Source organism: Jaculus jaculus, chromosome X (assembly GCF_020740685.1).
Source record: "Jaculus jaculus isolate mJacJac1 chromosome X, mJacJac1.mat.Y.cur, whole genome shotgun sequence".
Classification (NCBI taxonomy): domain Eukaryota; kingdom Metazoa; phylum Chordata; class Mammalia; order Rodentia; family Dipodidae; genus Jaculus; species Jaculus jaculus.
In genome coordinates this window covers 62,098,250-62,124,906 of record NC_059125.1, presented here as the reverse complement: position 1 = coordinate 62,124,906, position 26,657 = coordinate 62,098,250, and the positions used below count along the sequence as shown (strand labels likewise).

Here is a 26,657-nt window from a genome sequence, read left to right as displayed (position 1 = left end):
TCTTTTTGGTGATAGCATATACTTTGCTCAGGGTTCTTAGCCTCATTATCCAAATTGTCTTCCTATATTCCAAACTTTCTAGGCCTGATATTTCAAGTATTACTTTCGAACATGTTAACAACTTTAAGACTTAGAAGGAAAAACTGATTAAGGAGCATAAGCATTTTCCCCTTATCTTTATCCCAAATGGTCAATCTTGCTTTTTCTTTGTGAAGGTGAAGAGGGAAGGAGAACACATGATTTTTCTAAGTTTTCCTAAGCCTATACTATGTATTGTCATCCACTTCTAGGCTCTTACTCCTCTATTCCTGAATACTAAATTCTATACCTACACCATGTGACAAAGGTTCTATAACAAGTGACCTCTTCTTACTACAGTACTATGGATTTTAAATGTTTTATATTTAATTTTTTACTTTATTATATCATCCTAGGACCTAGTACAGTATCTGCTAGCATTGTCCAACAGAATTTTCTATGATCATGGATATATCCTGTATTGTTCTGCCCAACATAATAGTCAGAATATGGGCCCTTACTCAGGGTCTATTGCAGAAGAGGTGGGAGAAAGAATGTAAGAGCCAAAGGAAATGTAGGACTGCTTAAAATGCAATCTTCCAGACCCAAAATGGCCTGGATATCCATGACTTCACAGTGCCTGGTAATACCTATACAAGACCCTCATAATAGGAGGAAAAAGATGATGACATCAAAATTAAAGAGATACTGAAGGGGGAGAGGGATAAGATAGAGAGTGTATTTGTAAAGAGGAAGGTTGGGGAGAGGAGGGAATTATCATGGTTTATTGTCTATAATTATGGAAGTTGTCAAAAAAAGTTTTAAACAAAGAATATGAGGGGCTGGAGAGATGGCTTAGTAGTTAAGTGCTTGCCTGTGATGCCTAAGGACCCCACTTTGAGGCTCAATTCCCCAGGACCCACGTAAGCCAGATGCACAAGGGGCCACATGCATCTGGAGTTTGTTTGCAGTGGCTGGAGGCCCTGGTGCACCCATATTCTTTCTCTCTCTTTCTCTGTCTGTCAAAGAAATAAATAAAACTGAACAAAAAATTTTTAAAAAGGTATGAGCTCTTAATATGTAGCTATTATATCTGAGGAGCTGCTTTTTGCATTTTATTCAATATTAATTAAGTTATATTTAAATATCCACTTGCACTCCACATATTTGGGCTGCAGGGTCACTGAGAAATCCTGCTGGAGCTGAACTGAAAACCTCCTCCATGTAGACCAGCTGACAGAAAGCTGGAAAAAGCTAAACTGCATGCAGTTCAATGGGAAAGAGCATAATCACCAGGGGAGATACTCAACAGTGGACACTGCAAGCCTTAAATTTGGCCAGCCAGGCAAAATGAGCCAACGGGTACAACAGTGGCATGACAATTATGGGGGAAACCAAACACTCTCTAATTAAACTGGAGGCCGCCCCATGGGAGGGAATACATGCTGGATACTGAAAACCTTATAACAGGGGTAGTGATGAGCCCTAGGGGTGTAATATCTGCTGCTGTTTGGCTAAATGTATATACTATGCTCATCAAACTGACCAGTAAGCACTTCTTTCAATGTTCATACCCATATATTAATGCTACTCTCACTTTTGGTTAGAGAACCTTCTCGTTTCAGATGGCAGTGACCTTGGGATGACTCAGAAGGTGTCACGGTGCTGAGAAGAAGTGACAGAGAACTGCTCAGCACTGAAATCTCTCAATCACATCATCCAAGGCTCACAGTCCATTGCAGAAGAGGTGGCAGGAAGAATGTAAGCACCATAGGAAGGATAGGACTCCTCACAACGGATCCCCCAGATACAAAATGGCCTGGATGTACATGACCTCACAGTGCCTGACACTACCTACACAAAACCATCATAATAGGAGGAAAAGATCGTGACATCAAAACAAATGAGAGACTGATTGAGAGGAGGGGATATGATGGAGAGTAGAGTTTCAAAGGGAAAGTGGAGGGAGGGAGGGAATTACAATGGGACATTGTTTACAACCATGGAAGTTGTCAATAAAAAATAAATTAAATAAAATTAAAAGAAGTGACCAGAGTGCTCAGTACTGCAAATCTCTATCACACCTTCCAAGGCTCAGGAAGTATTGCGGAAGAGGTGGTGGAAAGAATGTAAGCACCAAAAGAAGGGTAGTATTCCTTACAACGTGCTCCCCCCAGACACAAAATGGCCTGGATATCCATGACCTCACAGTGCCTGACACTACCTACACAAGACCATCATAATAGGAGGAAAAGATCATGACATTAAAATAAAAGAGAGACTGATTGAGATGGGAAGAATGGAGTTTCAAAGGGGAAAGTGGGGGTAGGGAAGGTATTACCATGGGATATTTTTTATAATCATGGAAGTTGTTAATAAATATATATATATATATAATTAAAAGATATATATATCCACTTCTAACTAGTGACTACAATACTAGACAGCATAGTCTCATTACTCTTTAATTAACAATCAGTGTTTAATTGATATTAATGATCTTTCAAGAAGTAACAAGTGATACAGCTGAATATGGGCCTTCCTTTTATTTTCTTTCCTCAAGAGCTCCTATCTAGTAACTCTAGATTAAAAAAGGGAGTCCAGACCACACAAAACCTGAAACACTCAGATGTTAGCAGTCCTTTAAAACTACAGTGGCAAAGAAAAGGAATGTGGCCGTACCAGTAACAACATCAAATGAAAGATAAACATACCTTTATGCCTTCCTTAGGATCCTCCCGGATATTTATTTGTGATGCTTTTTCGCGAGATGGGCAAAGAAGATCCAAAATTTCTTCATTGTAAATCTGATGTTGTTGAAAACGAAGTGGCAGAAAATGTTAATAGTGCTCATTTCTGTCTGGGTGGTATAATCAGAAAATTTTAAAACACTTTGTGACTTTCTGTGCCCAAAATTTTGTTTACAATAAACACATTATTTATAGAATAAAAACACACTTTAAGAGGCTCAGGGTATAGTTCCATGGTAGAAATGAGTGAATTCACATATTACTTGGAACAAAACTGATAGTGATTTTTTATTTTTTATATTTTAAAATACTTCATTTTTTATTTATTTTAGAGAGAGAAAAAGAGAAATAGGCAGGGAGAGAGAGATAGAGAGAGAATGGGTGTGCCAGGGCCTCCAGCCGCCACAAATGCACTCCAGATGTGTGTGCCCCCTTGTGCATCTGGCTTATGTTAGTCCTGTGGAATTGAACCTGAGTCCTTTGGCTTTGTAGACAGGCGCCTTAACCACTAAACCATTTCTCCAGCTTCTGTGATAGTGCTTTTTAGGATAGAGTCTTTTGGGAATAACAGACATGTGAAAAATTATATGGATACCCAAATTTGGTTCTTTGATAAGTGTGATGATAGCATCACCTTTATTGATTTTTGTTAAAAAATGTGAGTAATGGGTCATTGTGAGAGGGGAAAGTAGAAGTTGGGAGCAAAGGAAACAAAAGGGATGTGTAACAACTAATATATCAATGGTAAGTGTTTAAAATTATGGTTAGTTATATGAGAAGCACTATATTTATTTACTATTAGTGATATTATTATTTAACATTTCAAGTTCCCATGTTATTTTTACATCAAATTACCTTGATCACAGCTAGACTAATTAAAACTAAAAAGGGTAGCCGGGCATGGTGGCTCAAGACTTTTAATCCCAGCACTCAGGAGGCAGAGGTAGTTCGAGGCCACCCTGAGACTACATAGTGAATTCCAGGTAAGCCTGGACTACAGTGAGACCCTACCTTGAAAATAAATAAATAAATTAATTAATAAATAAATAAACAAACAAACTAAAAAGGGTAATCTTAATGATCTAAATTCCCCCCTTTCAACTTTATATCTTATATACTTGATAACAGAGATTAAACTTCAAGATGAACTATTCATATACAATTTATAGCTACATGCATAAATTTCATGAGTTTAACTACTGTTCCTCCAAGAAAAGACATAACTGCTGTGAAACCAATAAGCTAGATAATCACAAGCAACAATTTCCCTAAACATGCCTTACTGTTTTTGGTGTCATGAAGTTAGATAGAATTGCATACCATGCAAATTCTCATTAAGGCCAAAGGTTTTTAGGTTTATCCATTAGTATCTCCCCAGTATTATATAACCCAAGTACACAGAACAAAGACTGGCATATAATAGGTTGCTTAATAAATATCTACTGGATAATCACACTGATAGTACTTATAAAACTTACTATGTCTTTGATTTTTAATAACATTCTTCATGAAGTAGCAGCATTATAACTTAAGCTTCAAAACAGTACAGAAAAATCAAGTACTTTACTAAGTACTCCATAGGAAATCAGTAATACAGGCCAAACTAAAATTAAAGAATTCCTATTATCTTTTTCTATAATAATGCAATTCCTCTTACAATCAGATTAGACAATTCTAATAAGAAAGAATTGGGTGGCAGACAGTCCTAATCAAGTAGATATGTTTTTGCTATCAATTTATTAACAATGAAAGTTATTAAAATGTAATTTACTATTTTTTTTTCGAGGTAGGGTTTCACTAACCCAAGCTGACCTGGAATTCACTATGTTGTCTCAGGATGGCCTTGAATTCATGGCAATCCTCCTACCTCTGCCTTCCAAGTACTGGGATTAAAGGCGTGTGCCACCATTTGAGTCATGACAAGGAAAGTCTGATTGGGATTTATTTATCTATACAAGGATAATTTAGAATTCATAATAATTAAAGATAAGTCACTTACCTCCAAATAAGACACTTTCAGAGTAAATTCAAAGTCACCCTTTTTATCAATTTCTTTAAAGAGCAGTTGTATTACCCGAGGAATGACTCCAACGGTTGGTTCATGTTCTTGCTCTGCAGTGTATGCACCTCCCATTGAATAGGTTTTTCCAGAGCCAGTTTGCCCATAGGCCAAGACAGTTGCATTGTAGCCTAGAAAAAAAAGTCACATGTATAGTGATGCTCAAAACCTTTCATTCAGTTAATATACAATTCCTTTAGCAATTATTTGTAACAAAATTGAAATTGCTTTCTTTTATTTATTTACTCCTATGTGTTTGTATATGTACATGGGTATACCAGGGCCTCCTGCTTTTGCAGACAGAATGCCAGACACTTGTGCCACTTTTTACATCAGGCTTTACATGGGTGGCTGGGGAACTGAACTTGGGCTGGTAGGCTTTCCAAGCAGGCACCTTTAACCACGAGCTATCAGCCCAGCCCCAAGATTGCTTTCAGACAATGTCTTACCCTTCAGTTTTGTTTGTTTTTGGTTTTTCGAGGTAGGGTCTCCCTCTGGTCCAGGCTGACCTGGAATTAACTATGTAGTCTCAGGGTGGCCTCGAACTCTCAAGAGATCCTTCTACCTCTGCCTCCCAAGTGCTGGGCTTAAAGGCGTGTGCCACCACGCCCAGCTTTTTTGTTTGTTTGTTTGGTATTTTTTCCTTCAGTTTTGTTTATAGACAATTTTTATACATGTATATCTGTATGTATGTCGTGTGTGTGTAAGTATGTATGTGTTTTAATCATAATCACCTCCCATTACCTTCTCTTCCCACCCATCAACAACCCCTTCTTCCCAGCTAGTCCCAGTTCTCTTTTGATGTTAAGGCACACTTCTCAAGAATAACACACACAAAGAAAAGCTCTTTGGGTTCCACGATTTTGCTACATAACATTAGCAAAGAAGTATGCCAACTCCAGATTGTGACCCTGCTTAATAGCCCTTAAAAGCTAAGAAGTTATCTTACGTTGTGAGTAAAGATAATAAAGGTGGGCAAGCCATGGTCAAAAGCCTTGACTATATTTATAATTCTGTTTTCCTATCTTGAGCAACTCTACATTATGGTTAAATTCCTAGAAGATATAAATATAGAAGGGATGCCTGGCATGTATTTATTTACTTCATACTTCCTGATTATAAAGTATATACTTACTATCCCAATACTGAGGAGGTTAACACAGGAAGATTAAGAATTGGGCAGGGGGGCTGGAGAGATGGCTTAGCAGTTAAGCGCTTGTCTGTGAAGCCTAAGGACCCCAGTTTGAGGCTCGAGTCCCTAGGACCCACGTCAGCCAGCGTGCCCATTCTCTCTCTATCTGCCTCTTTCTCTCTCTGTGGCTCTCAAATAAATAAAAATAAACAAAAAAAAATTTTTTTAAAGAATTGGGCAGGGGAGAATTTGAAAGGCATTAACATTGTTGTTGATTTTTCAAAACTAATAAAAACATCTACTCAGGATCAGAACTCTCAGAATGTACACAGGTCGCATTATCTGGCTCCTCAAATGTCATCATTTAAGAATTATTCAACATGATATCTATCCTTTGCTTTTATGAAGATTAATCATTCGGCTGGGCGTGGTGGCACACACCTTTAATCCCAGCACTTGGGAGGCAGCGATAGGATTGCCCTGAGTTCGAGGCTGCCCTGAGACTACATAGTGAATTCCAGATCAGCCTGAGCTAGAGTGGAACCTTACCTCAAAAAAAAAAAAGGATTAATCATTCATTCAAAGATGTTCATGACCCAGATCTGGTGAAGCCTAGTAATCCTAGCACCCAGGAGGTAGAGGCAAGAGGATGGAGAGACTGAAGCCAGCCTAGTCTACATAGGGGTAGGAAAACCCTGTCAGACAGGAAGATAGAGAGAGGGAAAGAGAGGACAAAAAGATATCTATTTAATAGCTAATGGAAAAAAAAATCAGGTTAACAGTAACTATTATGTGTACATAATATATAAGGAAAGACCAAAAGGACATTGATTAACATTTTTATGACTTTCTGTAAATAACAGGATGGAAGGGATTGTTTGACTTTTATGTTTGCATTTTCTATGTTGTTAAATATGATACACTAGTGAACAGAAAATGTATTTTCTATTACTACTACTTAGATAATCTATACTGTTTGCAGAGAGATGGAGACAATTTGTTTGAGTTTAGTTCCAGTAAAAGTGGTGTTTCTTTTTAAAAACATATAGTTTTATTTATTTATTTGAGAAAGAGAGAGGTAGTGAGAGACAAAATGGACATACCAAGGCCTCTAGCAGCTGCAAATGAACGCCAGACACATGTGCCACCTTGTACATCTAGCTTATGTGGGTACTGGGGAATCGAACCTGGGCCCTTAGGTTTCACAGGCAAGTGCCTTCACCATTAAGCCATCTCTCCAGCCCAAGTGGTGCTTATTTTAGAAAATATTTTTTGGGGGGTCGTTTTTCGAGGTAAGGTCTCCCTCTAGCCCAGGCTGACCTGGAATTCACTATGTAGTTTCAGGGCGGCCTCGAACTCAAGGCATGCACCACCACACCTGGATCTCTAGAAAAAGATTACTGAGTACACTGTAAGGGGGCAGCAAGTGGTACAGTAACTAGAGTACTGCTTGTAAAAGTGTTGATTTTGTTTTGTTTTGTTTTGTTTTCTAAGGTAGGGTCTCACTCTAGCTCAGGCTGACCTGGAATTCACTATGGAGTCTCAGGGTGGCCTCGAACTCTCAGCGATCCTACCTCTGCCTCCCGAGTGCTGGGATTAAAGGCGTGTGCCACCACGCCTGGCGTGTTGATTTTGTAGATTGATTTTTACATTTTATGGCAGAGAATATATATTATAGTTATTTGGGCATTATCCTTTTATTCTACATACTTAAAATTTTGATTGGAATTACTACTAGATAATCCTAGCTACAATGGTAGCAACATTGAATTCTTATAACTCAGTAATTGATTATAAAGTAGGAACTACTAGAAGGCCCTATAAATCCAAATTTACTTCAAGGTGAAATAAGTACCGTAAGAAGGTATCCCTTATTAGAGTGGTAGACATGCTCTGAAGGAACATAAGACAGCTTTCTCTGTTAAATGATCATATTTACATCAAAGCTATTATCTACTATTTGCCAACATAATTTTGGAGTCTGAAAAGGAAATCTTTATGCCTTTGAAGCAATGTGCTAATCTAAATGAAAACCTTTAGTTTTTTTTTTTTTAAAGAACTTTCTGGCCTAAATGAAAGATCATAATCTATAAATTGAGATTTTCACTGTAATAGATTATTAGTATGTGGTATAACTATGGGGCAGGAGAATAACATTAATAGTAAATAAATTTCTGCAATACTGTAGATAGATATAGACAGCATTATCTTTGAAAACCACGTTTCAGTACTTTTTAATCAAACATTTAGGCTCTTTGGTACAAGCAATTGAGAGCTGAATATGAAAAATAATGGCTTGGTTATAACTGTGGACAATGTTAAACAAATATAGTTACTGGAGTCACTTAATATGTGGTATTGTCTTCAAAAATAATTTGTTACTCATCGTCTCCCAAGCTACGACCATGAAATTAGAACTATTGTGGTTTTAGTAAGCTGTGGAGGTACATTCTGAGGAAGATGACCAGACAGTGAAGAGCCTGAAAAACATTATTTTAGAAATGACTAAAGAAAAGTGGGATGGATGGTAGCCAGACACAGTGGTACACTTCTGTAATCCCAGAGTTCAGGAGAATGAAGCAAAAGAATTAGGAGCTTAAAAATAGTCTTAGATAGCTGGGCATGATGATGCACACCTTTGATCCCAGCACTCGGGAGGCATAGGTAGAAGGATGGCCTTGAGTTCGAGGCCACCCTGTGACTACACAGTGAATTCCAGGTCAGCATGGGCTAGAGTGAGACCCTACCTCAAAAAAAAAAAAAAAAAAAGAATAGTCTTATATAAATTATAAAGAGCAAGTTACAGGTCAGCCTAGCATCCATGAAACTGTCAAATAAAAGGAGGAGGGGGTTTAGAGGATAATCAGACAGAACCATAAAATAGTTTTCCACATACGGAAAAAGGAAAGAGAAATTTGGCAGATTAACACATCAAAATGAGTAACAATAATAGAACAAATCAAATTATATACTGCTTGATAGAAATCGATAAATCTGCTCACTTCTATAGCATTTCTGCTAAAAGATACACAACATGAACCTAATCGTAACATCAAGCAAAATAAAACTGAGACCAAAAAAGAAGCACACCATGGCTAACTATAACATGTTTTTGAACTAAATCCTTTTGCCATATTGAGACAATTGGCAAAACTTCAATGGTATTTGAAGATTATATTGCAGTACTGTGGCAATGCAAATTCCATGAGTATGATGGTTTTATTACCATAATTATCTTATAAGAAAAGTCTTTTATAGGAAATATATGCTAAAGTATTCAAGGGATCCAAACCTCATTTTAAACGGCTGAGAAAAAAGAGGCTATTTTATGCTATTCTTGTGATATTCCTATAATTTCAGTATTTTACACTTTAAAACAAGATGTTCGGGCTAAGGATATACTCACTTGGTAGAATGCTTGCCTAGCATCCATGAAGCCCTCAATTTGGTCCCTAGCACCACATACGTGGCATAATGTTGCATATACCTGTAATTCTAGCACTTGGGAAGGGAAGACAGAAGGATCAAAGTTTAAGGTCATCCTGGACTACATAGTGAGTTCAAAGACATCCGGGGAAACATGAGACCCTGTCTCAAAAACAAACAAATCAAACTGTTCAATGTGCCCTAAACCATGACATCATTTATAAAAGAAAAAATGAAAATATCTGTGAATACCTGTTGCCTGGAAGACTTCAGCTTATCTAAAGGGATGAACTAACATCCCTGGGTAGAAATTAAGAGGAAGTAAATTTGTTCTCAGTATCAAGATTTTTCTAACAGAGTTGTCCAAAAAAACAACTATGAAGTAGGCTACCTTGTGAATCTATTACTTCACTGTCAAAGAAAATAATTAAACAGATACTAGAGTCAGGTGTGTTGGAACATACTTGTAATCCTAAAACACTGGGGAGGTGGAAGCAGGAGGATCAAGAAGTTGAGGCCAGCCCTGACTCCATGAGATCCTACCTCAAAAACAAAAACAAAAAACAGAGCTGGAGAGATGGCTTAGCGGTTAAGCGCTTGCCTGTGAAGCCTAAGGACCCCGGTTCGAGGCTTGGTTCCCCAGGTCCCACGTTAGCCAGATGCACAAGGGGGCACATGCGTCTGGAGTTCATTTGCAGAGGCTGGAAGCCCTGGCGCGCCCATTCTCTCTCTCTCCCTCTGTCTTTCTCTATGTGTCTGTCACTCTCAAATAAATAAATAATTAAAAAAAACCAACCTGGAACCTTACTAATTGGTAGAAAAAATTTTCTTAGGATGGAATGTTACATGAGATCATATACAATGCAGCTTTCAACTTAAAGGCACTGGTATACTATGAATCTACCTAAAAAATGAATTAATCATTTGAAATCTGAATAACCAATGCACTAGAATAACAATTAGACACTTCTCAGGTTCTGCTTTATTCTTTAGAACCCTGCTACAATTGACAGCATTAAAACCTTAGTTTCTGTAGTAAAGATTATTAACGTGATAAAGCTGGGCATGTTGATGCACGCCTTTAATCCCCGCACTCAGGAGGCAAAGGTAGGAGGATCACCATGAGTTTGAAGCCGCCCTGAGACTACATAGTGAAATTCAGGTCAGCCTGGGCTAGAGTGAAACCCTACCTCAAAAAACAAAACAACTACAAAGAAGATTATTAACCTGTTATCGTATTCAGGGGCTTTAGTAGATTCCCTTCTTCATTTAAATAATTACTCATCACTCATGATCTGTCTCAGAGACTCCCTATTCTGTAAAACTCACCAGAAATCCTCAAAGTAGGATGAGTGCCACTCTTTTCTCATACCAATTTGTATGAAAATAGTGTGCTATTTCTATAGCATGACTGACATTTTAAATCTTTAATAATAATTTTAAGGGCCAGAGAGATTGCCCAGCAGTTAAGGTGCTTGCCTGTAAAGCCTACCGACCCAGGTCTGATTTCCCAGTACCCATGTAAACTAGATGCACAAGGTGGCACATGATCTGGACTGTTTGTAGTAGCTGAAGGCCTGGGTGTGCCCATACTTTCTCTCTCTTTCTCTCTGTTTGCAAATAAAAAAATGTTCTTTTAAAAAATAATATTTTTGTTGTTGTTTTTTGAAGTAGGGTCTCACTCTAGCCCAGGCTGACCTGTAATTCACTACATAGTCTAGGGTGGCCTTGAACTCATGCCAATCCTCTTACCTCTGCCCCTCAAGTGCTGGGATTAAAGTGTGCACCAGCACACATGGCAAAAAAATAATAATTTTAAGAGACAGGCATGATGCTACACACCTGTAATCCCAACAGTTGGGAAGCAGAGGCAGGAGAATAAGAAGTTCATGGCCAACCAGGGCTACAAGAGACTTTGTCTCAAAATAAACAAAAATTAGGGCTGGAGAGATGGCTTAGCAGTTAAGGCATTTGCCAGCAAATCCAAAAGGACCTCGGCTCAATTTCCGAGGACCCACATAAGCCAGATGCACAAGGTGGTACATGCATCTGGAGTTTGTTTGCAGTGGCTAGAGGCCCTGGCATACCCATTCTCTCTCTCTCTCCCTCTTTCTCTGTCAAATAAAAAAAAACATTAAATTAAATTAATACAGGTGTAACAAATTTTTTTCTATGTATTCAAACTTATTTATGTAGTCATGTACCTCTTCAACCTGTAGATTTTGACTTCCTTCAGAGTCTGCAGGCTTATACTGAATGAATACTGAGGCTTGGAAGTCAAACAAGTTGGCACACACTGGTGACCCTCAGAACCAACCAAAGAGCTTATATTCTCATGAGGAGGTCCCAGGACAAACAAACATAAATATGTACAATTCAAAGATAAAACCAAACAACAAAAACCAAATCCAAAACTAGCATTACGAGTACAAAGATTTTCACAAATGTTACCAAACTTTCCAAATGTTTTAAGGCAGGACTCATGTGCCACCCATTCCTGTCTTTTGCAGTGCCTGTGTGCCTGACATACAAGCACAAGAAACGTTCAGCAAATGAAATAATAGTCTCACCTTTAAATATGCCCTTTATGAGTGGTGCTACGGCTGTATTAAAGACCTCTTCTTGTTCAGTAGAGGGGTCAAACACAAAATCGTAGGTAAAGGATTTATCAGTACCAACCACCACCTACAAAAGCCAAGAGAGAGACAAGGCATAAGGGAGGAAAGGCCAGACCACGCCCCTCATTGCCATTTGAAGCCAGCTGTTCGCGGAAGCTCCGTTACTAACCTGCGGCTCTCCGGGCACGAAGGAAAGGCACATTTGGCAGCCCTCGCTGATCTCTTTAGGAACTAGAGGACGACAGCGCAGTGCCACTTTTACGGGAATCCCCTTCACTTCTTCCTTCATGGTCCTCGCTCAGCACCGCCTCTTTGGCGGGGTTTGGAAGGTCCTCCTCGGAGGATTTGGCAGTCGCGGTGGTAGCCTCCCTTTTGACTGGGTCGCAGTTTCTGCCTTGCTCGCCCTCAGACTGGGTCTCGACGAAATGGGCCGGTCAGTTCCGACACTGAAGAGTGGAGTCTGAAATGCAAAGAAAAAAACACCAGCGGACACAGAGACCATGAACCAAAGTCCCAGAGGACAGGGAGAGACAGAATATTGAACTAATGGGAGCCCCTAAACTTACCAAAGAAAACACAGGGCTTCCCCGGACTCCCGGCGCCCTATCCGAACTGGAGCTTTAACCGCCAAGTTTCAAATTGTTTCCAGAGACGCCAACCAATCGAAGCGCAGATAGCATGTGGGTGGAGCACGCACGTGGGCGCGCACAAAATGACGCAGGCAGGAGCTGGAAGGCGAACGCGAAGCAGGCAGGCCCCGCCCCCTCGCAACCCCCGAGAACATCCGCTTCCGGTTCCCGGGCCAAATTGGCGGTGAGCCGAGGTTCCTTTTCTTGAGTCCTGTGTGCCTTTGAGGTGGTGCGCTATTTACGTGGTCGTGTGTGCGAGACTCAGACGGGATGTGGGATAGGGATCTGGATGGTGGCTGGTGTTGAGGGAAGAGTCGATCTGTGGACGTCACCATTCCTAAACACCGCTAGAGAATGTGGAATGGTGCCTGGCCCCGCGTCCCTTTTAGATAGCTGGAATTTGTACTTCCTTGCTCTTTGAAAGTAGAAGATGCGACTCTTAGGATGAAGACGGTCACATTTTATTTTATAGGATTGTGAGAAATGAGTTTATGTCTGTAGAGTTGCTAGGCATCTAACAATACTTATTAGATCACTTGTTTGCTTTGATTCACCCTTTCCAGGTGAATGAGATGGACAGCCGGATTCCTTATGATGACTACCCAGTGGTTTTCCTGCCTGCCTATGAGAATCCCCCAGCATGGATTCCTCCTCATGAGGTGGGAACTACCTGTATTCCTAAATAAGAAACCCCCTCCCTGCACATGAGATAATGTGTTAAAGGTAGGATGGTAAGGTGAGACAGCTCACTGGAGAGTGAATCTTAGCCCTTGTTTTTGCCTAAGGACCCAGAAGTTGAATTCTGAGCAACAGGTACCTACTGGGAACTTGTGGAATCCTCCTGCAGGTCCCTGGAAATTCAGAGCCCTTGTGTCCATCCCATTAGGAATGTAATGGAATAGGGAGCCCCTGGACTTCTAGCATGTCCTAGTGCTAAACATCTATCCATTTAGGCAGTCTAATCTGTTTCACTTCAGCTGTCTATCACTTTTATCTTTCCTTGAGTTGAGGATGATGTATTAGTGTCCTAGTAGAAGGTAGTATATGATCTAACACTGATAGTAAGGTTTCTGGCATTGCTGTGTCTTGCAGAGAGTGTACCATCCAGACTACAATAATGAGTTGACTCAGTTTCTTCCCCGAATTGTCACACTAAAGAAGCCTCCTGGGGCTCAGGTGAGATGATAGTCTAAGCTCTTATTCTGGGCTACATTTGTCCACACAACACGTTGGCTGTGGTTGGGGGTTGGGTGTGGACTGGAATCTGGTGGCCAAAAAAGCAGAGATGCCATTTCCATAATGTCTCATTTTCCTCCCAGGAACACAGAAGCCAAGCTACTGTACAGGGAGGTTCCTAAATGTTGTTTGTGGCCTATATTAAACCCCCATTCTGTTTTTTTTTTTCTTTTTATTTATTTATTTGACAGTAGCAGACAGAGAGAGAAAGAGGCAGAGAGAGAGAGAGGATGGGTGTGCACAGGCCTGCAGCCACTGCAAACGAACTCCAGATGTGTGCGCCCCCTTGTGCATCTGGCTAATGTGGGTCCTGGGGAATCAAGCCTCGAACCAGGGTCCTTAGGCTTCGCAGGCAAACGTTTAACCGCTAAGCCATCTATCCAGCCCCCCATTCTGTGTTTTTGTTTTCCAGTTGGGATTTAACATCCGAGGAGGAAAGGCCTCCCAATTAGGCATCTTCATCTCTAAGGTATGTATGTGGGTCTGGTAGATCATTTGTATAGCTACTTCCCTTTGTTATCACATTGAAGTCCCCTTATGTCTCAAGAGCTGAAAAATAAGACTTGGTGAACTATACAAAAGGCATAATGGGATTTCACCCTTTCCTACTCAGAACTTTCCATTTGAGCCAGTTGTGGTAGTGCATGCCTATAATCCCGGCATTCCAAAGGCAGATCAGGAAGACCATTACCTGTTTGAGGCCAGCTGGGGCTACATAACAAGTTCCTAAGCAGGCAGGGTTGCATAGTAAGATCCTGTCTCAGAAAGTAAGATTAAAAAAAAAAAATCCATTTGGCAAGCCATTTGTCTCCTGTGTGGTCCCAGAAAAACAATAGCATTCAAATAGCACTGAATTTCACCCTTCAGAAATAACTGTCTCAATCACATGTATTCTTTCTTTATCAACAGGTAATTCCAGACTCTGATGCACATCGAGCAGGACTTCAAGAAGGGGACCAAGTTCTAGCTGTGAATGATGTGGATTTCCAAGATATTGAGCACAGCAAGGTAAGCATAGCACTTGAGCTGTGATCATGCCAGAAGCCATCCCAGTTAGGACAGGTTGGACAGGATTAGCCTAATCTGTAACTTGATAAGAAGGCATCTCACCCAAGGACATGTGCCAGATGTAACCAGTTATTAGTAACCTAGATCATTGGAGTGACAAATTCTATTCTGTTTTTATGATTCTATCCTGGATAATATTCTCATTTGTATAAGCTGTTGTGTTCCTTCCAGGCTGTTGAGATCCTGAAGACAGCCCGTGAAATCAGCATGCGTGTGCGCTTCTTTCCCTACAGTAAGTCATGTTCTTTTTTCCATACCTGGTAGGGACCTAGGTTACTAGAACTCTTCGAATACTGATAACTGCAAGCCCCAGAAGTTAGGGATGGGATATTGGAAGCTCAGGCCTGAAAATAACCTGCTCTGTTCTACCTTTCTTCCTCCAGATTACCATCGCCAGAAAGAAAGGACTGTGCACTAGAGTTGCATCCCACAGCCTTCCATGTGGAATCTGCCTGGACAAGCTGGCTAGGCCCAAGGGTAGCCAGTTGGGAAATTGTACTCCCTACTCCTCCCTGGCTTAGTGGGTGGGAAAGATGGGGAGACAGCTCACCAACTGCATTACAAAAGATGTACTGTACTTTGAATTCTGTACTTTTCTAAATGAGCTTCATCCTCTGAAAGGAAAAAGATGATAATGTCTAGATTTAACCTGTAGGGAGCACAGCTAGAAGACACCAGACATTTATTAGCTATCATGGGCTAGGTGCTTATACACTATCATTTAAATTGTAAATATCAGTATAAAAGTGAATCTTAGGGACCTTCCAACTGATTTGGCTGGCCATTTTATCTAATCCTTGTACAACCAAAAGTTCCAAACACTTTGGAGACTCTTGATGAGACACTGTTCTTCCCCTTTCTTCCTCCTACCCCAAAAAAGTAAAGCACAAGACTGAATAAATGTGGTGAGTTGAATGATAGTTTTGATGTAACGTTGAGATAAGAAGAAAAAGTCCCTCCAAAGAGCCACTAGAAGTGACTTCCCAGTCACTATAGAAAGCTTCTACACAATAACTAAGATATAGTCAAGAAAAAAAAAAATGATAGCACTTTTGGGGAAGGAGTTGGAAGAGAGTGAGTGGCCAAATATTAACACCATAAACATAGAGTTGGGAGAACAGCTGGTGTGGAAAGCACAGATGCAATGCCTATCCAATTAAGCAGAGATGGTCTAAGCAAGCTATTGATAGGATGTTTTTGTTACTTTTGATTCTTTTTTCGAGGAAAGGTCTTGATGTAGCCCAGGCTGACCTGGAACTCACTCTGAAGTGCTGGGCTGGCTTTGAACCCACAGCAGTCTTCCTGCCTCTGTCTCCCAAGTGCTGGGATTAAAGGCGTGCACCACCACACCCAGCACAAATAAAAATATTTAAATATCTTTTAAAAATATATTTAAAAAAATAAGCTGGGTGTGATGGTGCACGCCTTTAATCCCAACATTTGGGAAGCAGAGGTAGGAGGATCGCTGTGAGTTCGAGGCCACCCTGAGACTACATAGTGACATAGTGAGTTCCAGATTAGCTTGGGCTATAGCAAGACCCTACCTTGAAATACTAAAAAAAAAAAAAAAAAAAAAAAAAAAAAAAAATGTTGTGTGTGTATGGGCATGCCAGGACCTCAAGACGCTTGTGCCATTTGTGTATGGCTTACATGGGTGACTTGGGAATTGAACCCTGGTTCATCAAGCTTTGCAAGCAGGTGACTTTAGCCTCTGAGCCACCTACCCAGGCCCAGGCCTTGGTCCTTTTTTTTTTTTTTTTTTTGCTTTGTTTTGTTTTTGAGACAATGTGTTACTGAAGCCTTGGCTAATATATAGACCTCACCATGTAGACCAGGCTGGCTTCAAAATTGCAATGATCCTCTGGCCACTGTCTCCCAAGTGTTGGATGATAGGTTTGAGTCACCATGCTCAGCAACAGTGGTTTTTGAGGCTAAACTTCTGAAAGAATTTGAGTTAGTTTTCAACCACTAAAGCTTATGTTAAGGAAGGTGGTAAGAGAAAAGTGACTAGAGTCAAGTCTCAACTGCTAGTAATAGCTTCTAGCAAAAACAAGAAACTCTGATCCCATGATTCCCTTCACCTAAAGACAAACCAAGAAGCCACTTTTGGATAAGGTTATTCCCATTTGTTATTATTATTCAGGCAGAAAAATTGGCCTGAGTATTAACTCAGCAAGGGAAGCTTTCCTTCTCTTCTTGTACACTCCATACCCCAGAAAAGCTAGGAAAAAGGATGCTTCCTTCTTCCTGCAGTGGAGGTAAAGTTACTTCTGGAAGGAAGGGTAGAAACCAGAATAGTAGTCTGTATTGATGGTAACAAAAGAAAAAGGTCCCAGACACAGATAATTCTAAGCTTTTGAGCTACATGATGAACTTTACTTCTACCCCACCAGAGGATAATCCAAGATTGTCTAAAAAAGTAATTGGTCGCTAGAGGCTGCAATGGGTGCTCTGATTTTCACATTGCAATTGGCTTGGGCACTGGTCTCAATAAACATTACATTGAGGTTTCTGGATTATTTTTCACCTAGATTTGTCTGGGTAAAGAAAAAGGAAAAGACCAGATAGTGGTAACCTAGAATTCGTGGATGAGGATAAATTCTGAGTTGTAATGATGTTTCCCTAGGGTCAAGAACCTGAGAAGCCTTGAACCCATGACCTTTCCAATCCAACACTGGTATCTGCTTCCCAAGTAAACAGAACATTAGACCCCTTAAGGATTGAACTTCATTTATGCTAGAACTTGTAGTTATACCTTATGGTTTGTTCAGATCAGTCTTGTTACCAAATTGATAACATCATCACCTATTTCTGCCCATATAGCTTGTCTCTGAAACACGTATCTGTAAGAAGTATGTTGAAAGAGTTGAAATACTCCATAGAGGTTGAACAGACTCTGGAACGCTTGCCTTTATATTGCTTCCCTCATAATCCCCATTTCAAAGAAAACACTCCATGACATTCATTTATATTACTGACAATAGTTGAATCACAAATGTAGATAAGAGTTAAACTGCAAAAGCACTCCTGGCCACCTGTGTTCCAAAGTTGCAGCTGAGCCTGCATAAACTAAGTACTTAGGAAGACAATAGGAAAAGGTAGTGCAGCTAGAACCTACCAAAGGTAAAATAAAAAGAGTTATACTGAATCCCTGAAAAGTAGCTGCTATAATCTCAAACCAAGTGGCATATATCCTAGGGCAGGTCCAGTTGATCTTATGAAAAGGATTTCAAGGCCTCTTGAATTTCATCTATTATTTACTGAGATTAGATAAAGGCAGAGGGGACCAGAAACATCAAAGGGCTTGGTGATTTGTGGAGGCTTCAGTTTTTTATCCCTTCCTTAATTCACAGATATGTGGACAAGTGCTGTACTGCTGTGATGAGTAGGCCTGGAGGTTAATGATGCTTAACACTCATTATTTGGTTCTCCAAGTTCCTGGCCTTAGGAAAGTCAATAAAGATGGTTTCCTGCAAAATAAAAAGAGTCAGATACTCTGAATCTCTCCTCTTCTACCCTCAATACCAGGCAGTCTTAGAACCAGAAGTAGAGGATGACCCTTAAGGAGTTTGTCCTGGCTCAATTTCCCAGCACTTAATAGATCATTTTGAATTGTATGATAGTCTGCCAAGGAAAGGGACAAAACTGGATAGTAAAACTCCTTGGTGTTGGGCTCAATTTTCAGATTGCATTGATGGAGCCAGTCTCCCCATAAGGATAAGTAGACCAACCATTGCCCTTCTTCCCACTTACAGTCTCTAAGAACCCTTTCTCCAACACAAAAAATACCCAGTGAGAAGGAACAAGCTTCCCTAGAGACAGTCTCCTATCCAATTCCACCTCAGAATACAAACCTGGATTTTGCAGTGAGCCTGGTATTTATGACAGTTACATTGGGTGTTTCCAGACAGTTATCAGAGTTATCCCTCAAGCCCCTCTAATACCCACAACATTCAAGTTCACCTTATCATACTCCTCAATGACTGTGTCCTTTCTGTTTTCCTGCTGCCAGAGATGGAATCCCTTCTGTGTTCCTTAGCTGGGACGTTGAGTCCTCTTGTGGTAGTCTCCATTACCCCACCTTCACCAGTTGACTACAATGGCTTGTTCCTTTTGGTTTCTCTCAAATCTCCCAAAACAAAGACCCCACAGGATTTCTGGAAGGAAAATAAAGGGTGGAATGTAGGGAGAAGATCTAAAAATGAAAGAAAAAGCACAAGGAAGCAGAGAGGAAAAGGAAAAAAAAAAAGAAAATGAAGCCAGGTGTGGTGGCACACGCCTTTAATGTCAGCACTTGGGAAACTGAGGTAGAAGGATCGCCATGAGTTTGAGGCCACCCTGAGGCTACATAGTGAATTCCAGGTCAGCCTGGGCTAGAGCGAGACCCTACCTCAAAAAAAAATATTAAAAATGGATGGGATTGGGGTAGAAAAAATATTCTAAATGCAGCAAGTTGAGCACAGGGATGCAGAAAGGGAAAAGGGATCAGGAAAAGTTCTGAGCTTTGATATGAAGCTATACCATATATTTTCACTGCGCAACTATTGAAAGCAATGTTTTAAGGTAGCATTATTTAATTTTAATTTATTTGAGAGAGAGAAATAGGCAAAGAGAAAGAGAGACAGAGAATGGCACACTAAGGCCTCCAGACACTGACTGAAAACTAACTCCAGATGTGTGCACCCCCTTGTGCATCTGGCTTACGTGGGTCCTGGGGAATCGAGCCTGGGTCCTTTGGCTTCACAGGCAAACACTTAAACACTAAACCATTTCTCCAGCCCCTAGGGTAGCATTTTAATTTTGTCATATATGTATATGTATATGTATGAATATACATACAACTCCTGGAGTAACTTTTTAAAATATATTATTTGATTTATTTTATTTTTCTATTTGAGAGAGAGAATGGGTGAGCCAGGTCCTCCAGCCACTGCAAACGAACTCCAGATGCATGCGCCCCCTTGTGCATCTGGCTTACGTGGGTCCTGGGGAGTTGAACCTGGGTCCTTTGGCTTTGCAGGCAATCGCCTTGACAGCTAAGCCATCTCTCCAGGCCTGAAGTAACGTTTTTAGTTTTTAATCATCTCCAGCATTAAATGGTGCAGTGAAAGGAAGAGATGGGGCTTTCAGGCCTCATATTCACTCGCCTAGTAGCCACTGTGACAAGCATGGACAGGGAGGGAAAGCAGAACTGAAGCTGATAAAGGAACACTTAATTTCTCTGAAAACTTTACTCTTTCCCCTTCCTTTCCAGGCCTTCCCCTCCCAGACATGTTCTCTGAAAATCTAAACATTCAACCATTTATTGCTATTCCATCTCTACCCAAACTGCTACTCTCCAAGAATTATTTGTTCTTCAGCCCTCAGAAGGATGATTCCTGGGAATTCCCCATGGTCACTCATCATAAGAGTGCTTTGGATAGATCAGGAGCAGCTCTCTCCAACATTACTGAAGGGATCCCAAGATGGAGTTACTAATGTCCCTACAAGCCCCATCCCTGAGCCTTTCCTCAGTTTGCAGGCCTAGAATACCCTCAGACTCTTCTTAATCACTCTTTTGGTCTCCTTATCCCTTTATTCTCTTCTCCTTGCACCAGTCCTCACTGCAGTCTCTCACCTGAATAGCAGTCCTCCTAACATTCTGTGGATAAAAACCCAAAATTAAGGCTGGAGAGATGTCTCAGTAGTTGAGGGTCTTGTCTGCAAAACCTAACAACCCAAGTTTGATTACCCAGTACCCACATAAAGCCATCTGGAGTTTGTTTGCAGCAGCTAGAGGCCCTGGCATGCCCACTCTCTTGATCCTTCAAATAAATAAATAAGAATATTTTGAAAAAGAAGAGACCCAAAATTAGCACCTGAAAATGGGCGAAGAACAGCTCAGTTTTGCTGGAGGATGAGGTATTAATTATAAGGCCAATTTAGTAACAGAATGGGTTTTTGGAGAGAAGTTTACATATTGAACTCACAACCTGTGGAACTTAACTGGAGAAAAACAAGGGAGAAGTTGTTCCTGAGCCCCTGCCTAGACCAACTCCAACCCCTCACTTACCCACGATAGGGCAGAGTCAGGTTGACTCTAACTTTTGTAGGACACCAGGATCACTTTGTTTATTGCAAATAGAAGGCTAGAAGCTGTTGTAGTAGTAGCAGTAGTAGTGTGTTAGGTGTGGGGGATAATTCAGTCCCCCCAGTTCCTTCCTTTGCACTCCCATCACCACACCCTATTATTGCCTATGTCTTCTCTCAGAAGATCGCCTAGGGGATAATCTCTCCTACCCACTGAGACCACATTTTTCTTCTTAAAACTCAGCTTAACCATGTGACCCTCTGGTGTAGTTGCTAGGACAAAGTACCCAACCAAAAATAGCTGATTGGAGGAAAGTTTTTATTTTGGTTTATAATCTCAAAGGGGGGCTTCATGATGGAAGGGGGACACAAGGCATGAACAGAGGATGGGCATCACCTCTTCTACAGCAAGTAGAAACAGTAGAGTGAGCCAAATTCACACTGGCAACCTGATGGCTAACAAACTTCAAGACTCGCTCACAGTGACATACCTCCAACAAGGCTCCACCTCTCCATGTTGCATTCAACTGAGGACTAAGCATTCAGAACACATGAGTTTATGGAGGACATCTGATTCAAAGCACCACACCCTCTGTCCAAGTGCCTACCTTAATATAATACTCTGCTTGACTTTCAAGACCCAGAAAAATCTGGCCTCATTTCTTTTCTCTAATCTTTTTTCTGCTGTAACCTCTAGTATATAGCTTAGACAGACTCATCTTCCCTCTGTTCTCTCTGAAATGCCTTCTGGATTCCCACTCTCCAGCCTTTTCTTGTGCTGTTTCCAGTCTGGAATGCTCCTTTCTTCCCCTGTTGGTATCCAGATCATAAACATTTTTCAAGATATAGCTCATTCTGTCTGCTCTGAGAAGCTCTTGCCAGTAATTGGCCTTTTTTGTTTGTTTTTTGAGGTAGAGTCTCACTCTGGCCCAGGCTGATCTGGAACTCACTATGTAGTCCCAGGCTGGCCTCGAACTCATGGCAATCCTCCTACCTCTGCCTCCCAAGTGCTGGGATTAAAGCCGTGTGACACCACACCTGGCTATTAGTTTCTTTCAACTTCTGTTAGATTTAGAATATGAACCACATGCACTAACATTTAACTGTTAGATTGCATTTACATTCCTCTTTGTTCCTCATCTAGGCCATGCTTTGTCTGAAAGCAGAGACTGTCTCAAATTTCTTTGTATGCCCCATTACTTATTATAGTAATGAGCATTTAACAAGTGCTCAATTAAAAAATTGCTGATTGAGGCGGGTGTGGTGGTACATGCCTTTAATCCCAGCATACGGGAGACAGAGGTAGGAGGATCACCTTGAGTTCGAGGCCACCCTGAGACTGCATAGTGAATTCCAGGTCAGCCTGGGCTAGTGAAACCCTACCTCAAAAAACCAAAAAAAAAAAAAAATGCTGATTGAAACATGAGGCATTGAAAGTTGTAGGGTGGGATAGTCTCTTCATGGCTCTGGGATGCTGACCCCCTGTAAAATAATGCTCTTTGGTTGATTTCGAAGACTATTTTTGGCAGTAACAGTCTGTAGCTACTTGATTGATAAGGCATAGGCAGCATTGGTGAGGGGATTTGTGATTGCCAGATTATGGGCAGATGGCTTTTGGTGGGGATTGGCACCCAACACAGGGCCTCTGACAACATAAGACCAAGTGTATGTCATTACATAATTGTATCAACTGACTCAATTTTCATCATCCTTTTCCTCTACTTCTCATCTCCTGACCTTCTGCTCCATTTCAGTCTATTCTGGAGAGTAGCTACTGTAGAATTCATAGCATTTATAGACAGATGACATGTAATAGAATCCTATACACTTTTGTTAGTTATATAAACTTGAGCAAGCCCCTTCTCTTTGAGTCGTGGAGTCTTAATTATAAAATGAAATATGAAGAGTTGTCCAGGTAAGGGTTCCAAAAAGAGCATCTGCCCAATCTAATGAGATTCTTACAAAGATAATATGAATGGTGACTTGTTTTCTTTTGGAGACAGGGTCTTGCTGTTTAGCTGAGCCTTGCCTTGAAAAAATCAGCCTACTGTCTCAGGCCTGAGCCTGGAGTGCTGGGATTACAGGCATGCATCACCACACCCAGTTTTAACTGTAAAATATTATAAAACATAAGGATTTTCTGCTCTCTACACTTTCTTTTCTTGCTGCTCATGACCAAAGCTTACCATTGGTCACATGCATATTTATTTAGTTTGCAGCTAGCTGTAAGGTCTGGGAGGGTTCTGAACATGGGCAGAAGGACATTTTAAAAGATAGGGAATCTTGGGCTACAGAGATAGCTCACTGGTTAAGTTGCTTGTCTGCAAAGCCTAGCAACCCAGTTTTGATTCCCCAGTATCCACATAAAGCCAGATGCACAAAGTGGCACATGCATCTGGAGTTCATTTGCAGCAGCTGAAGGCCCTGGCATAGCCATTTTCTCTGTCTCTCTTCTATCTCTCTCTGCTTGCAAATAAATAAATAAATAAAAATATTTCTTGAAAAAGGGCTGGAGAGATGGCTTATCAGTTAAGGCACTTGCCTGTAAAGCCTAAGGACTCATGTTCAACTCTCCAGGTCTCACGACACACAATAACACAAACACGCAAGGTCACACATGCACACAAGGGGGCACACGCATCTGGACTTTGATTGCAGTGGCTGGACACCCTGGCATGCCAATTCTCACTCTCTCTCTCCCCGTCTCCTCACATAAAAAAGGCCAGTCTGTTGGACTTGCCTCAAAAAAAAAGAAAGATAGGGAATCTTGACCAAGATGGTCTCTCAGAGCTGTGTCATGTATGGGATGAATTAGGGGAAGGAAGTGGAAGTCAGAAGTTACATTTTAGCTTACATTGTGCTAGAGGCCAAATTGGTATCTTCATGCTTCAGTTTGCCACCAGGGCCCGGCCCTGTTCTCAGCAGCCAGGAGTAGAGTTACTGCAAAGTTCTGGGAGAAGCTGCAGTTAGCAATTACTATCTCTCTTTCAAAGAATACAAGAAGGTCTGGACAGATGACTCAGCAGTTAAAGGTGCTTGCTTGTAAAGCCTGATGGACAACTTTGATTCCCCAGTACCCACATAAAGCCAGATACAAAGTGACACATGCATTTGGAATTTGCAGTGGCAGGAGGCCCTGGCCCTGCCCATATTCATTCTTATTCTCTCTCAAATAAATAAATCAAATATTTGATAAGAAAGAAAGAGAGCAAGATGAAGACAGACTCAGCTTGCCACCTAAGTGTGTGTTCACTTCAAAGAGTATCTTGTATAATCTCAAGAACCTAGTGAAGTATCTAAAGAAAAATAACATATATGTGTAACTATGAAGACTGGGAGGAATTAGCTTTGCTGGGAAATCATTATGCCTTTGCCCTGTCCTGGCATTGTAATTGGCCTCCTGTGAATAAATTGTGTCCCCTTCTTCAGTTCACCTGAGGGTCCCTCTCTTTCTATACTTCAACACACCTTGATCTTTCTCAAATACAGATCCTCCCACCCACTTCTTTTTTTTTTTTTTCCAAATCCCCTTCTTTCCTCTTGGTCTTCTTACAATCCTACCTCTTAACTCTTGCTCTAACCTGAACACCACCTCACATGAACTCCTGAATGAACACAGTCTTAGCGTACTTGTTTAGTGAATGCAGGACAACATCTATGATCTGGTCACCTGAAAAAGTCATGAAAAGAACATTACTATAATTGATAATTCATCTTCAATACCCAAGATCATTACTCTCTGAGATGATTTTATCCATAGGCATGGATGTGAATATATATTTTGATAGGCCTGGATTGTAGGAAATACTGAGATAAATGTAGATGGGTAAGAAGTAGGACTGAGTTTTAGAAAGTGAGCTATGGTTTGGGAATTAAAGACAGGGAAATAACTAACTAACCTGAATTCTTGATTCTTTTTTTAAATATTTTTTAATTTATTTATTTGAGAGCGACAGACACAGAGAGAAAGACAGATAGAGGGAGAGAGAGAGAGAATGGGCGCGCCAGGGCTTCCAGCCTCTGCAAACGAACTCCAGACGCGTGCGCCCCCTTGTGCATCTGGCTAACGTGGGACCTGGGGAACCAAGCCTCGAACCGGGGTCCTTAGGCTTCACAGGCAAGCACTTAACCACTAAGCTATCTCTCCAGCCCTCTTGATTCTTTTGATAACCTTGTTGGTAGAGTTGTTGATAGAGGCATGCAGAAATGGGTTCTGAAGATAATGAACCTGAAGCAGGAGAGGCCTATGACAATGTTTGAGGGAGGATACCCAGGCCAGGGCATAGGATTTATGTTCTTTTAAAACTGTTGTTGAACTAGCTCTCATCTCTGCCTACCCAAGTAGGAAATCACTAAAGAAAAGGTATCAGAGGAGTTCTCAGGTAGGAGACAGGTCACTAACCTTCCTGTCCTTGAGGACTAAAGTTGCAGAGTCTGAGCTGACAAAAGGAAACTGGATGGTTTGGGCCCAGGGGCCAAGTCCTGGCTCCAGGGGAGCAAACTGTATTTTCTGTACAGCCGACCATACACAGTCACTGAGTAGAGGACAAAATGTTAACTAGAACATCTCATTTTGGAAATTCAGATCAGCCTATGTCATTTACATATCTCTGCCCATGCTTGGGGATGGGAGTAGGAGAAGGCCACTATCAGACCATCAATGTAGATTATCTAGATGACAGGATTGTGAATTATGGCCTACTGGCCTAATACCTGTTTTTATATGGTCTACAAGCTGAAAATGCTGACTATATTTGTAAATAACCAGAATAAACCAAAAAACCTCATTTCATGACACAATATTATATAAAATTCAAATTTCAATGTCAATGAAGGACATTTTGTTGGTGCTCAAGCACATATTTTAATTTCTATAGGATCTGTGACTGCCATGGCTCTACAATGGAAGTCAGTAGCTGAACCAAGAGTTTATGGCCCACAAAAAGTAAATATTTTTCTTTTAATTTTTTGTTTATTTTTATTTATTTAGTTGAGAGCGACAGACAGAGAAAGAGGCAGATAAAGAGAGAGAATGGGTGCGCCAGGGCCTCTGGCCACTGCAAACAAACTCCAGATGGCATGGGTCCCCTTGTGCATCTGGATAACGTGGGTCCTGGGAAATTGAGCCTCAAACCGGGGTCCTCAGGCTTCACAGGCAAGCGCCTAGCCCTTAAGCCATCTCTCCAGCCCCAAAGTAAATATTTTTGACTTTGCCTTTGTATAAATGTTTGCTGACTACTTCCTAAAGTGAAGAAAAAGAGCCATAGGGGACTCCTAACAGCGTATCCAAGTTGGTGGCAATGGTTCTGTGGTAGTTTGGAGTAGGGATGCTTATGTTCCCAGAGGAAGAAGTGTGTTGTTTTTTTCTTTTGTTCCTGGTGGAGAAAACCGAAGAATATTGCTTGTGGATTGTTTTCCTCCATATTTTCAGCACAGAGACTCTTCACTTCAAAGTCAACCATGCAGGGCTGTAAAGGGGACAAGGTCAAAGAGAGCTCATTTCTGATGGTAGTCCTCCCTTCCTTGTGGGCCTATATGAAAATGTCTGACCTCATCCCTTGGCTGTTCATTTCTCCAGTCTTGACCTCTTGTCTCTTTGTTGTTCTCCCTTATTACTACATATCTATGTATTTGATATAGTTTGGATCTGGG

At 40.9% G+C, this 26,657-nt stretch overlaps 2 protein-coding genes across 6 annotated transcripts in view; one reads left to right on the top strand and one right to left on the bottom strand.

Annotated features, from left to right (window-relative positions):
- The window catches only part of Kif4a (kinesin family member 4A), a 101,968-nt gene extending 89,327 nt beyond the window's left edge, over window positions 1–12,641 (bottom strand). For both annotated transcript variants that reach the window (XM_004660978.2, XM_045140679.1), the window contains exons 1-5: window positions 12,570–12,641; window positions 12,173–12,463; window positions 11,956–12,070; window positions 4,768–4,958; window positions 2,733–2,825 (exon numbers count right to left, since the gene is read on the bottom strand). In XM_004660978.2, coding sequence (XP_004661035.1) covers window positions 2,733–2,825; window positions 4,768–4,958; window positions 11,956–12,070; window positions 12,173–12,292 — 519 coding nt within the window. In that variant the 5' untranslated portion in view covers window positions 12,293–12,463; window positions 12,570–12,641. The remainder of the gene's footprint in view (window positions 1–2,732; window positions 2,826–4,767; window positions 4,959–11,955; window positions 12,071–12,172; window positions 12,464–12,569) is intronic.
- A 142-nt stretch (window positions 12,642–12,783) lies between these two features.
- Window positions 12,784–15,856, top strand: Pdzd11 (PDZ domain containing 11). 4 transcript variants are annotated; one of them, XM_045140607.1, is made up of 7 exons: window positions 12,784–12,816; window positions 13,196–13,291; window positions 13,725–13,808; window positions 14,281–14,337; window positions 14,778–14,876; window positions 15,108–15,168; window positions 15,320–15,856. In XM_045140607.1, the coding sequence occupies exons 2-7, from the start codon at window positions 13,205–13,207 to the stop codon at window positions 15,352–15,354; spliced, it is 423 nt and encodes a 140-aa protein (XP_044996542.1). In that variant the 5' UTR covers window positions 12,784–12,816; window positions 13,196–13,204; the 3' UTR covers window positions 15,355–15,856. The 4 variants fall into 4 exon arrangements, with proteins under 4 accessions (XP_044996542.1, XP_004661038.1, XP_044996543.1 ...); XM_004660981.2 differs by having other exon boundaries at window positions 12,796–12,858; XM_045140608.1 differs by having other exon boundaries at window positions 12,815–12,861.
- The last annotated feature ends 10,801 nt before the right edge of the window (window positions 15,857–26,657 follow it).

Excerpts from the sequence above, each read along its gene's own strand:
- Pdzd11 (XM_045140606.1), top strand. The coding sequence starts at position 12,922 with ATGGTGGCTGGTGTTGAGGGAAGAGTCGATCTGTGGACGTCACCATTC. Across the intron at positions 13,809-14,280 it reads AGAAGCCTCCTGGGGCTCAG|TTGGGATTTAACATCCGAGG; the intron begins GTGAGATGATAG and ends TTTGTTTTCCAG. Across the intron at positions 14,877-15,107 it reads AAGATATTGAGCACAGCAAG|GCTGTTGAGATCCTGAAGAC; the intron begins GTAAGCATAGCA and ends TGTTCCTTCCAG.